Source organism: Toxotes jaculatrix, chromosome 19 (assembly GCF_017976425.1).
Source record: "Toxotes jaculatrix isolate fToxJac2 chromosome 19, fToxJac2.pri, whole genome shotgun sequence".
Taxonomy (NCBI): Eukaryota; Metazoa; Chordata; class Actinopteri; family Toxotidae; genus Toxotes; species Toxotes jaculatrix.
In genome coordinates this window covers 17,957,496-17,971,234 of record NC_054412.1, presented here as the reverse complement: position 1 = coordinate 17,971,234, position 13,739 = coordinate 17,957,496, and the positions used below count along the sequence as shown (strand labels likewise).

The 13,739-nt window shown below is 37.9% G+C and overlaps 4 protein-coding genes across 4 annotated transcripts; all 4 read right to left on the bottom strand.

The window, feature by feature from the left end:
- Window positions 1-454: 454 nt before the first annotated feature.
- On the bottom strand, window positions 455-1,456 carry LOC121199997 (trace amine-associated receptor 1-like). The gene is made up of 3 exons (XM_041065024.1): window positions 1,432-1,456; window positions 1,129-1,338; window positions 455-1,056 (listed from the first exon to the last, which is right to left on the bottom strand). The coding sequence occupies exons 1-3, from the start codon at window positions 1,454-1,456 to the stop codon at window positions 455-457; spliced, it is 837 nt and encodes a 278-aa protein (XP_040920958.1).
- Window positions 1,457-3,265: 1,809 nt separating this feature from the next.
- Window positions 3,266-4,264, bottom strand: LOC121199996 (trace amine-associated receptor 1-like). Its single transcript, XM_041065023.1, has 2 exons — window positions 3,940-4,264; window positions 3,266-3,867 (listed from the first exon to the last, which is right to left on the bottom strand). Exons 1-2 carry the CDS (start codon window positions 4,262-4,264, stop codon window positions 3,266-3,268), a joined length of 927 nt encoding a protein of 308 aa, XP_040920957.1.
- Window positions 4,265-7,396: 3,132 nt separating this feature from the next.
- LOC121199341 (trace amine-associated receptor 1-like) lies at window positions 7,397-8,423 on the bottom strand. Its single transcript, XM_041063928.1, is given in 2 exon segments — window positions 7,397-8,393; window positions 8,395-8,423. Coding segments are annotated over 2 exon segments (1,026 nt in total).
- A 3,746-nt stretch (window positions 8,424-12,169) lies between these two features.
- LOC121199995 (trace amine-associated receptor 1-like) lies at window positions 12,170-13,171 on the bottom strand. Its single transcript, XM_041065022.1, has 2 exons — window positions 12,844-13,171; window positions 12,170-12,771 (listed from the first exon to the last, which is right to left on the bottom strand). The coding sequence occupies exons 1-2, from the start codon at window positions 13,169-13,171 to the stop codon at window positions 12,170-12,172; spliced, it is 930 nt and encodes a 309-aa protein (XP_040920956.1).
- Between the last annotated feature and the right edge of the window lie 568 nt (window positions 13,172-13,739).

Sequence of the window (13,739 nt, the reverse complement as noted above, 5' to 3'; positions counted from 1 at the left end):
CCCATTTGCTCATTAATTAAATATTAAGCAAAAACCATGGACTTTGAGGATGATGGTGCTCATAAAGATCAAAAAGATGTATGACTCTAAAATTACATGCAAATATTTTACTAATATGACAAGCGCAAAGACTTTAGATCCCAGGGTGTGAAATACCCGAAAGAACACTCAAGGTATTTTATCCCAGTAAAATATCTCTCTGATACAAACCTTAAGGTTATGCTACTTTTTGAAGCTTGTTGTAATTTATGCTGAGCATTTTCTTTTTTGCCTTTATTCACTCATCATTATTGTAAGTTCTTGTAACAATTTTCTTTTTCCCAAAATGCTTTATTTTGTGTTGTCTGTGCTCAGTATTGTGATGATTAAGAATCTATGTTTTGGAATGAGGAAGTACTGATCTGTTGGTAATATTTATAAGTCAGTATACTATTTGAGTACACCGAACAATAAGTCAGAACAACTTTGTGTTAGCAAAGTCACCATGGAATATTTTCCCAGAAATGATCATTCTGAAGGCTGACCTGAACCAGCTGTAAAAGAAAGCATATATTAAAGGATTCAGCATTGAATTTGATAATGTAAGCCAGTTAAGAGTCTCAATCACAGGGATGGGTGGGGGTTTATAAGATAAAGGCTGAAAGACGATACAAAGAAAATAAGGAGTCAAACATAAAAGAAACACTCCCATAACTGTAGCCAGAGTTTTTGTGGCCTTTCTCTCCATCTTACTGACAGCTGCTCCAGACTTTGTGCTCTGACAGGTTGTGTTCTGGATGCTGCGAGCCTGTCTCTGTGCAACAAGGAAAATCTTCAGGTAGATGCAGAGCATTATGATCGCTGGGAGGTAAAAAGAGAAAACAGGTCCCATAGTGTTTGCCATCACTACATCAACTGAGCACATTTCCTCACACGTTCCTTGGCTGAATCCTGCAACTATTATACCAATTCCAATCAGAGCAGAGATACCCCAGCTCACCAGGATCATGATCATGGTAACACGAACATTTATTTTGCTTCTGTATGTCAGAGGCTGACACACTGCATAATATCTGTCAATAGAGATAGAGCACAAGTTCAGAATGGAGGACGTGCACAGGGATACATCGAAGCTGTCTCGTATTTTACAAAATAAATCCTCATGAAACAGGCATGAGGTTACAGTGAACGCCATGCTGAAAGGAAAAACTAAAACTCCTACGAGCACATCAGCCACAGCCAGAGAGAGAATCAGGTAGTTAGTAGGAGAGTGGAGCTGTTTGAAGTAAATGATGGAGATTATAACAAGGAGGTTTCCACACACAGTGGAAACAGATAATGAGCCAAGGAAAATATATACTAAAACACATATTATGGAAGGTTTGTTTGTAAATACGTAAGTTGTATTATCTGATTCATAGCAAGGATGTATGTCATTCACAATGTAAGTACCATTGAGAGACAGCCCTGCTTCCATGCTTCTTGATATCTGCAATAATAATATGTAATATTAGAAACATTTAAAAGATATTTAGTTCAGCATGTACAGCTACAATGTCAGCAGTCTTCTAAAGAAAAAAGGCTCACCTAGTAACACCTCAGTGCAGTCCATGCGAGGACAGTGTCACTGTGCAGAGCCTTTGGACTTGGCACAGTATTTATAAACCTTTATCTCACTGAGTTAACGCAAACTTTGGTCATCCAATCAGATGTAGGTACCTACATCCTGTTTGCATGAGATAATAAGATACAAAATGATGGCTAAAGACACACCAGCTGTGTGTGCGTGCGTGTGTGTGTGTGTGTGCTTGTAGCTTTGAGTTAGCTTGTCACTTTGCACTGGTGGCAGGTGACATTACACAAAGCCTAGTTATGGTTATGCTAATGGATATGAGACACACTGTGGGGCAGGAAGTGAAACTGCAATGAGACAAAGGGTTAGTGATTACAAAATAAAACAGGAAATTAATTAAACTCACGTAAGGAGACAGACGGGACCTGACTCAGAAGCTGGATGTGACAGTGATATAGCACACTGTTACCATTTTTTTTATTGTTGTTAAGGAGAAATTACAGGAGAGCCTGTTTTAATGCAGCAGATAACCCTGCCATTTCAGATACCGCAGAATCATGGTCAAGTAACAATGGTGCTGAAAAGATCTATGTGATTATGATTTCACTATGGTTAACTCTGCAACCCTTATATCTGGCCCTAAAACTCATCCCTCAAACTCTCAGTCCCTTCCAATGAAGACACGTTCATCACTTTTACACAGACACACTACACACAATGTATTTTGTCTGGTAAAGAGAGTGTTGGAGCCTCTCTAGGTCACGCTCAGAACTCTATTTACAATCACTGCAGATATGCATGCTCAGGGTTACATTTGCATATATATAACACAAGCTGCATTGATTAAAGTGACAGTGTTTCTGTTCAGTCAGATGTGCGTCCATTCTTTTCCTGTAATGACTCAGGTCTGACAGCAGGAAGTCATTATCAGCTTGTTGTACTTTATTGGATAACATTATTTTTCTAAGCCAATAAAACAGATGTTTAGTACAGTCAGCGTCCAATATCAGACATAGTCTTTACAGTCCACACATGATGAGTTTCAGCTCAGCTGCTTCTTTTACATGGTGTGTGTGAGTTGTGTTACTATGTTTGCTGCTTAGTATTTTCAACACAGTGTAACTGTAAAAGTGCTGGTGGAGGGTGGTGTGAGAGGCCTCTGTTTTTCCCAGAGTGGATTAGATGTGTTTCAAACACAACAGAGTACTTTCTTTCTGAAGTGAGTTTACACATCAAGTTCAGCTTGTGTCAAGTCTGTCTTTAAACAGTTTTTCCTTGCACATATATGGACTGAAATATTTACAGCCCCCTCACTTAAAAAAAAAACAAACACTTGATTTAGTTAACTCACATATATTAGCATCAGCTGAGCTTTAGTTTGTTTTTGCATCAGACGAGGTCTGTGAATTACAGTGTAGTTTCTCTCTGTAGAAACCATTTAACAGCCAGTACAGACAGGAGGAATGATCACAGTAACCAGTAATTCTTTCAAAGTACATATGGACATTAGATTATTATCTTAAGACAGAGTTGAAAGAAAATTGTTATTATTATTTCCTTTTAAGTATTGTTTAAAGAAGGATACTGTGTATATACAGTGGCATTAGCTCAGTGAACAGTATGTACTATGCTGGTGAAATGTTAATATTTATTTTTTCAACCTTTATCATTATTCTCAAATTGAAATGATATTTGAACATTCAGAACAAAATGTTAAAGGAGTTTGGAGTTTGCAAAATCACCCTGAAATATTTTCCCAGAGATGATCATTCTGAAAGCTGATCTGAACCAGCTGTAAAAGAAAGCATAGATAAATGGATTCAGCATAGAATTGGACAGTGTGAGCCAGTTAAGAGTCTCAATGACAGCAATTGGTGTTACGTTGTATGTTAAAGGCTGAAAGACGATACAAAGAAAATAAGGGGTCCAACATAAAAGAAACACTCCCATAACTGTAGCCAGAGTTTTTGTGGCCTTTCTCTCCATCTTACTGACAGCTGCTCCAGACTTTGTGCTCTGACAGGTTGTGTTCTGGATGCTGCGAGCCTGTCTCTGTGCAACAAGGAAAATCTTCAGGTAGATACAGAGCATTATGATCACTGGGATATAGAAGGAGAAAATACATGCCAGAGTGGTTGATATTAGAGCATCAATCAAACAACTTTCTTCACATTTTCCTTGATTAAAACCTGCAACTATGATGCCAATTCCAATCAGAGCAGCAAGTCCCCAGCTCACCAGGACCATGACCATGATAACGCGATCATTTATTTTACTTTTATAAGTGAGAGGCTGACACACTGCATAATATCTGTCAATAGAAATGCAGCATAAGTTTAAAATAGAAGCCGTGCTGAGTGTAACGTCAAAGCTGCCTCGTACTTTACAAAATAAATCTTCATGATACCAACAGGAGGTTACAGTGAACACCATGCTGAAAGGAAAAACCAGAACTCCAACAAGCAGGTCAGCCACAGCCAGAGAGAGGATCAGGTAGTTAGTAGGAGAGTGGAGCTGTTTGAAGTAAATGATGGAGATTATAACAAGGAGGTTTCCACATATGGTGACAACAGACAATAAACCAAGGAAAATATATAATAGGACACATACTACTGAAGGGTTGCTTGTAAATATGTAAGTTACATCTGATTCGTAGCAGAGATGTATGCCATCAACAGTGTGCGTCCCGTTGACAGTCAGCTCCGTTTCCATGCTTCCCGATTCCTGCAATTCCATTATCCATCAATAATCAATTACAATTCATGTAAAACATGGAAAAAAACATGAGTGTTTACTTCATCATGTACAACCAAAATAACATTGAAGTCTTTACAAAACAAAGACAAGAGGTTAGAAGACATAAAAGATTTGTAGCTGATGAAGCTTCCTACCATACGCCTCCTTATTCACGGTGCCACTGTGCAGAAACTTTGGACCACACGTTTAAATAATCAGCCCTCAGCTGATTATCATAATTAATACAAACATCTCTCTTGTCCAGTTAGAAGAGGTGCACTACATTATGTATGCATGTGGTATGAGTAATTATACAGTGTGTGTGTTCAGTTTCAGAGTAACTTTTTAAAATGAATTATTTCATTTTTACTAGAAAGCTGTATATACTGCAGATGCAGGGTAAAGGAGCTAATTATAAATGTGCTCCTTGGCCAATAAGCAGAAAATCTTAAAACAAAAAAGTCAAATACAGTATTTATCATGACTGACATGAGACTTTGCCCCTAAGGGGGCTGTTTTCTTAACACTTTTGTTATGTTATGAACTCTTTTGTGGACATTTGGACCTTTTCAAAGTCTAGTTTAGTTAAGTTTTGTTCATAGTTCCTGTTTTATTTCATTCCATTTGTAATTGTCTGCCCCGCCCTAATTGGTTTCACCTGTTGCCCATTGCCTTGTGTATTTAAGTCTCTGTATTTCCCTGTGTCTTGGTCAGCCCGCTTGTGTCCATACCAAGTTTTTGGTTTATTTATTTTACTCCTTTTGCTTGTCTTGGCGGTTATTGCGTTTGGGTCGAAGTCCTTGTCCCATTGTGTACACAGTATTTTTTGATTCTTTTCCCCCTGTTCCCATCTAATAGGTTCTTTTCATATGTAGACCTCTTCAGTTGAGCTGAACTGAGATTGTTTATTATCACAGTGTCTTTATTTTTTTGGGGGGTTTGAAATTCTAAGTCAAGTGCGCACAACAACACATGGCCAATCCACTTGTTAAATAACTGCAGTGGGTTGTTGTATGAATCACTGTGATGACAAATACTCTGCAGGTCCCAAACCAGAAAAAGATGTGTCGAGTATTTCAGGTTTTCCAGTATGTGGTGTTGCACACCTTTAAGATCACAAGTGGTTTGACCAGAAGTAAAACAGTGTAAAACCTATAACTTATAAAATTATACTTATGCTTTTACATAACTGTGAAAACTGTGTTGATGCTACTTATGTTTTTTATAGTAAATAAGCTAAACTCTACCAACTAGTATGTACAATGTGTTATGACAGTGGCAGAAATAAAAAAAAAACCCAAAGATGATAAAAGTATTTAAAACTATGGGAGAGTTTGGCGTGAGTGGTCAGTGTTTTTCTGGAAAAACTCAAGAACAACAATATTTTATTTGTTCCGAATTGAATTTCTTCATGTTATTTAAAGTACAGGGGAGGCGGGCGATGCAGTGGCACAGTTTCATGGATTTCTTAGCTTTGATTTCAGTGTGCTACAAGGGTCCCTTTCCCTTCTCATCGCTTGCTCCAAAGTATTAACAAAATGTGACAATACATCATGTACATTCAGTGATGAGTTCTCCACAAATATCCAATCTTGTAACGCAATATTTACTTGTAGCTTCAGTTTTAGTGCTTGTGTTTAGGATGTAATTGAAAGATATTTCCAAAAAAGACTGAGAAGTTCCACCAACCTTATTTTATTTAGTAAAAAAGACAAATCTTATTCTACATTGTCTGAAATCAAGCAAAGTAACTGAGTGGTCACAGTGAGGTGCTAAGTTTATGTTATTGATTATGATGACAAGAAGAACAAAAAAAAATTTCTTTCCATAATGGGAACTTCCTTTAGTGCATAGCCCATCATAAGTCATGTGAGGCAACTGACAAAGTGTCTCTCAGACGGCTGTCTTTGAAGACATCACTGATTTCAGAGAAGCAAGAGGATGAGTTGTGAAAATAAAGAGGGTTGAATGTGTGATGTATGAAAAAAAAAAACGAGCCCTGTCTCTGATGGACAGACACTAACTATCAATAAGACAGAAATATTAATACTTAATTAAGGGCACAGTTCAGGCCTTAGATGTACTAGCATTTATTTTCTCTATGTATATAGAATCTCTCAGTATTTCAGCACAGCAAACAGTAAATCAGAGCAGCTTTGTGTTAGTGAAATCACTCTGAATTATTATATGATCATCCTGAAAGCTGTTATTTCTTTTATGTTGCATTTAATTTATGCCTGCACTTCTTTACAGTCGGCACCCCAAAGGCAGTGAGTACAACTTTTGATAATAATTGCATTGCATTTCTCTCTCTCTCTCTGATGTGAGATTAGAGATTAAACTAAAATGAATATGCACTTCACTGCCTGTGCTCCTTTTGGTTTATAAATAGGCAAAGTATTTCTTTTTATGGAAATCTGGCAGTATATATATGTTTGTGTGTGTGTGTGGGTGTGTGTGTAGATTTAATATTTAGATTTAACATTAACAAATGTTTAGATAAATAAATATGACAATACAACTTTTATTAAGAATTCAGTAATTCTGAACTGTTCATGTAAAAATCTCATATACTGTGTATATAAAATGATGAAGAGACAGGCTGAGTTTTCCGTTTCATATTTTAATGAAGCCAGCATTTGGTGTCTTAGGCTCAATGGTGCACTTAGCAGAAGCATTAGATCAGGGGTGTCAAACTGTTCCACAAAGGGCCGGTGTGGCTGCAGGTTTTTGTTCCAACCAATGAAGAGCACACAGTTTGACCAATCAACTGTCTGAAGACTGAGATCAGTTGATTAAATGAGTCAAGTCTGGTGTGCTGCTGCTTGGTTGGAACAAAAACCTGCAGCCACACGGCCCTTTGTGGAACAGGTTTGACACCTCTGCATTAGATGAAGTCAACTCAGTGTCATTCTGAAATTCTGATTCAGTACAGACATGTTGCTCCCTATGATGCACCAGTGATTCTGTCTCAGCCACTGCACCTACACAAAGATATTACCCAAAGACTAACACGTAAAAACTGTCACAGCCATACATGGTGCCAGTGTTGCTAATATTTACAAGTCAGTTAAGTCAGTATGCTATTTGAGTAAACCAAACAATAAGTCAGAACAGCTTTGTGTTAGCAAAATCACCTTGAAATATTTTTCCAGAAAATATCATTCTGAAGGCTGATCTGAACCAGCTGTAAAAGAAGGCATAGATAAATGGATTGAGCATTGAATTGGACAGTGCGAGCCAGTTAAGACTTTCAAACACTGCAAGTGGCACTGACACATGACTCAAAAGCTGAAAACAGGATAAGCAAAAGAAAAAAGGAAACCAACACATTAAAAACACTCCCATAACTGTAGCCAGAGTTTTTGTGGCCTTTCTCTCCATCTTACTGACAGCTGCTCCAGACTTTGTGCTCTGACAGGTTGTGTTCTGGATGCTGCGAGCCTGTTTCTGTGCAACAAGGAAAATCTTTACATAGATACAGAGCATTATGATCACTGGGAGGTAAAGTGAGAAAAAAGGTCCCAAAATGTTTCCAAAAAGAGACTCAATAAAACACATTTCTTCACATTTTTCTTGGTTCAGTCCTGCAGTTATAAACCCAGTGGCAACAAGAATAGAAACACTCCAGCTCACCAGGATCATAAACACAACAACATGAATATTTATCTTTGTTCTGTATGTCAGAGGCTGACACACTGCATAATATCTGTCAATAGAAATACTACATAAATGCAAAATGGAAGCTGTGCTCAGTGTTACGTCAAAGCTGTCTCGTACTTTGCAAAACAAATCTTCATAATACAGACAAGCGCTTACAGTGAATTCCATACTGAGAGGAAAGACGAGAACACCAACAAGCAGGTCAGCTACAGCCAGAGAGAGGATGAGAGAGTTTGTAGGAGAGTGGAGCTGTTTGAAGTAAATGATGGAGATTATAACAAGGAGGTTTCCACACACAGTTACAACAGACATTGAGCCAAGGAAAATATATAACAAAACACATATTGTGGAAGGGGTTCTTATCAGTTTGTAAGAAAGCTTATCTATTTCATAACATGGATGTATGCCATCAGTGCTGTTGACAGTGACTTCTGGTGCCATGTCTCTGGGTTCCTGTGAATCAGTTTTCCATTCATGATCAATAATATTGAAAATGTCAACAACATGTTATTTTTAAATCTTCTGCCCTGCATGAATCCACAAGTACAATCACAGATCTCTGGAAGAAAAGAAAGATGATCAGTTTGTCGTACCTTTTAGCCGCTCCAGATGGTTCCTCTTCACTGTGTGACTGCACAGTTTTGATTTTTATCAGCACCTTTCTCATTAGCATAGTTCACACAACCCATAACTGTCCAATCAGATGAGAGACTTTTCATCATGAAGACATCAGAGCTTGAGCAGCGTGTTGTACTGTAGATCAGATTAATGTTTTAATTTTGAATTTTATTCTATTCTATGGTAATTATATAATTCATCCTTTTTAATGTAGACATGTTCTGATCCTTTTTCCAGTGACATAATATGAAATGTCTCTTGGACAAAAAAATGTAACTTTGACTTTATCTATTGAGAATTTGAGAATCAGGCCCACTCATGATCAGCCCCTGATGGGGCTGTTATCTGAAAAGATTTGTTTTGTTTTTAACTCTTCTTGGACATTTGTTGAACCCTTTATAGCCCCTAATTTGGACTTCTTTGGACTCTGGTTTAGTTTATTAAGTTCCATTAGTCCTTCCTGTTTTGTTAAATCAAGTTATAGTTGTTTTTGTCTTGGTTGTGTATTTTCTGTTTTATTTTGAAGTCTTGTCCCTAGTGTATCTGGTCTTGTTCTACTTCCTGTCTTTGTCTGGTTCCTTCTTTTTTGATTCTTTGCCCCGCCTTAATTGGTTTCACCTGTTGCTCATTGCCCTGTGTATGTAAGTGTTTTTGCTTCTCCTGTTCCTTGCTCAGTTTGTCTGTGTCCATGCTTGTGTTTGCTCGTTCCTGTTTTTCTGCCCATGTTTTCCTGGTTTTGTGTCCTTAGTGTTTCCCAGTGTTTGCCTTTGGATTTTCCTCTGCATCCAGTTTGCTTCAGTAAGGACATTTGTATTTTCATTGAGTCTTGTTCCTGAGCCTTTTCCTCCATTGTTTGGATATTTTTTAGTTGCTCCAGCTTATGCCAGTGACTTTGAGTTTAAATAAAGTGACTTCAGTTCACTCATCTTGGGGTTTTCTGCATTTTGGTCCTCTCTCCCTTGTGTTTCCGGCTTTGGTGTCAGCCAAGCCCCAATGCAATAAAGTCATGAAACTAATTTGATGGTAATATTCTTCTCTAAGGGAATCATACTTGCAGATACAGTAACAATTTTAACTTATCATAGTAATTGCAACTGTGACAGTTTAAAACATGAGCCTTGTTACAGCTGTCCTTCCATGTTCTGCCTTGAAGAACAAAATACAGTAATGTACAATAATCTTTTTTCAAGACAGAACACATCAAACACAGAACAAAATGTAAAAAAAACTTTTAGCAGAAATCTCGAAAAAAAATGATAACCAATAATATGTCTAAAGCTGCAATAACAATATATGAAATATATAAGTTTTAATTAAAGTCTAATGTTGCATCATCTGTTATTTTAACTGTGTGTTTGCAGCTCTTCCCTGGTCAGGAAGTGTCTGACTTTTTCATCTGTCCGTAATGCATGTTACGTGATTGACCTGGACATGTGCATGGTGTTTACTGTGTATGATGGCTCATGGGCTGCTTTCATGTGTTATTTTCTCTGTGTATGTTTACATATAGTGGCTGCATTTGATGTCAGATAAGCAAATCTCAGCGACTGGTCTGTGCAGAGTTGGCAGACAATGAACAATGAACAACGTCAAACTTGAGGGTTGACCCGTCGACCTGTTGCAGGACCCAGGTTCTTCCCGCCGGCTCACATCAGGAGGAATGGTCTTTGGGGTGGAGTCTGAAGGTAAGTGCTCAACTGAAGCAGACTTTGTGTTTATCAGCTGATGCCTGGGGAAACTTTTGATCTCTGACAGCGTAAAAGCAACACTCTGTTCTTATGATTACTTGATCTCCAAACAACAAATGTGTCAAATGAAGAACAAGTAGTTGTCATACAGTTGAATGCGGAGCTTCGATCCACCTCCATTAGTGTGTTGAGGAAAATGAGGAAAATGGAGTATTTTCATTCTGAATGTGGTGTATTTCAGACATTACTTGTACCTGTCACAGTTTGGTTGAAAAGATAAAGCTAAAAAGATTATAAGTCTTCTTACCAGTCTTTTGGCAAAGAAAGGGGTGGGGGTAGGGAATGTCATAATTTCTTCTGTGGATCAATTAATGTGGATTAATTAATGCTGTTCCTGATCACAAGCCCTTGTGAAGCAGGTTTCTCCTTAATGCCAGCCACAAAACAAGATTTCAGAGTAAGATTAATGTAGGAAACACCCTCCTACAAGATGTCCTAACAAATCAGCTATGTAGAAATAAGCCCAAATTTCTAAATATAGTGAATTTAATTTTCTTTGTTTCTCTATTTTAATATTTGGGTGAAGTAGCAGTGCTGGCCTCATAAATTATCTCTCCTGAAACAGCTCCATATTGCTGCCCCAGCTGTTTATGTATGCAGAGCTCATTTTGGCAGTAGTATTACCATCTTTTAATACAAATGCCAAAAACTCTTGTTTTTGTTTTCTTTTCTTTCTCAGAGATAATTTCAAAGTATAACCTGGAAAATACAGTGTGTGTGAAGGTATTTGCAAACAAAACTCCAAGTGTCATTCTACTGGCTCTGTGACACTATGTTGAGGCACAGAGATGAACAAAATGTTAACAGCTCATCCTGAGAGGAATGTGAGTTTCATGGAAATTCAACCAATAGTTGTTAGAAAACGGGGCCTTGACATTTCCAACCAGAAAATTCACAAGCTCCTGAAAAGCAGCACAGTCTAGACATCAAGCCCAACTTCAGAAAATGTGTACAAATGTTTAAAATAACTTAAAATTTAACATTTTAATTAAAAAAAAAAAATATGGGTTTCTGATGATTTAAGCTGTGTCCATCGCTACGTGTACAGTAGTGACACGCTGACACCCCATAATGTAATCGTTTTTGAAACTCTAAGATGACAACAAACCTGTGATGTGCCCTGCCTAAGTACTTAGAGCCATAAATTTGGTTTAAAACACATTTTAAACCTGCCATAGAACCAAATCAAAGTGTAAACTGTGGAAATCTAGTCAGACTTTGGAAGGAATTAATGTGAACACAAGGACTCAGTGTAATGTTCTCTCCTTTCCTCCAGCCACTTTGCTGTGACATTCCCTGTCCACAGTCTTTTGCATGCATAACTGTAAAAGGCTGATTAGAAAGCTGGGTACTCCTATGCATGGCAGAGAAATCAGAACTCTCCAGGTGAAACCTCTCAGGTCCAATCAGGTTTCTCACTTCCCCTGAACTAATTTCAGAAACCAGGTTTCTCGTATACGTGACATTTGAGAAATCAGCTTACTGGAGAAAAGTGAAGATTGTTTGGTTTCTTAAGTGCATGTGATCACACTGTATGAGGATCATGTGTGAGGCTTTGGTTGACGTTACACCAAAGTGGCATAGAGTGTCATGAAATCTGGTTCATTCATTTCACCAAGTGTCGTTCTAGTGACTCTGTGACACTGTGTTGAGGCACAGTATCTCTGCTTTAGACAGTCCTTTATTCCATATCTTAGACATATAGTTTATATTACTATCAGGAAAAGGTGTGTGATGCATAGGTGCAATCCAGTGAACTGTGGCACTTTCTCTGTAATATTATATTTTAATATTTCAGTATTCATTATAACATTGCTGATATTTCAGTGGTCTCCGCGCACAGAACAGTAAGTCAGTGCAGTTTGGAGTTTGAAAAATCACCATGGAATATTTTCCCAGAGATGATCATTCTGAAAGCTGATCTGAACCAGCTGTAAAAGAAAGCATAGATAAATGGATTCAGCATAGAATTGGACAGTGTGAGCCAGTTAAGAGTCTCGAGTACAGGAACTGGTACTGAATTATTAGAAAGAGGCATAAAGGTGATGCAAAAGAAGAAAGGAGACCAACACATTAAAAACACTCCCAACACTGTAGCCAGAGTTTTTGTGGCCTTTCTCTCCATCTTACTGACAGCTGCTCCAGACTTTGTGCTCTGACAGGTTGTGTTCTGGATGCTGCGAGCCTGTCTCTGTGCAACAAGGAAAATCTTCAGGTAGATACAGAGCATTATGAACACTGGCAGGTAAAAGGAGAAAATAGGTCCAACTGTGTTTTCCATGAGAACATCAATTAAACACCTTTCATCACATTTTTCATTGTTTAATCCAGCAATAATGACACCAATTCCAATCAGAGCAGAAATACCCCAGCTCACCAGGATCATGATCACAACAACACGATGGTTGATTTTACTTCTGTATGTCAGAGGCTGACACACTGCATAATATCTGTCAATAGAGATACAGCACAAGTTCAGAATAGAAGATGTGCTCAGTGATATATCACAACTGCCTCGTACTTTGCAAAATAAATGCTCATAGTACAAACATGAGCTGAGAGAGAACACCATGCTGAAAGGAAAGACTATAATCCCAACAAGCAGGTCAGCCACAGCCAGAGAGAGAATCAGGCAGTTAGTTGGAGTGTGGAGCTGTTTGAAGTAAATGATGGAGATTATAACAAGGAGGTTTCCACATATTGTGATAACAGCCAGTAATGCAAGGAAAATATATAATAAAACACATATAACAGAAGGGTTTCTGGTCACGACATAACTGAAGTTATCTATTTCATAGCAGGGATGTATGTCAGCCACAACATCAGTCCTGTTGACAGTAACTTCTGCTTCCATGTTTTTGGATTTCTGCAATTCGGTACAATTCATATTATTAGCAACACAGAGAAAATCACATTTAAGGTAATATTTCAGTCAGAAAGTCCAGAATGAACTATTTCAGTGTTCTTAGAAAAAAATATGGGGAAAATTTCTATTTTAGTTCTTCATGAAATTTTCATATCATACCTGATAAAGCTTCGAGATTGTTCTTTGCACATTTGCAGTTGTGCACTGTCCTAACATTTATCAACCTCTGTTGCATTGCTATAATTGTTGCCCAATCAGAAATGGGAAACTGATAATACGACAAACGAATAAGCAAAGATGACTCATGATGTGTGTGTGTGTATGTGTATGTGTGTGTGTGTGTGTGTGTGTGTGTGTGTGCGTGTGTGTGTGCGTGTGCGTGTGCATGTGTCTGTGTGCGTTCATTCATTGACAGGTTTGCCATATTCACTCAGAACTCAGTTTTAAAAGCCTTAAAATAAAATCACAAAATGACTAACTTTCCCACAGTATTACAGTGTTGGTCTCTCAGTTGGTCAGTTGGTGAACCACTTTGGTCCAGACTGAAATTATCTCA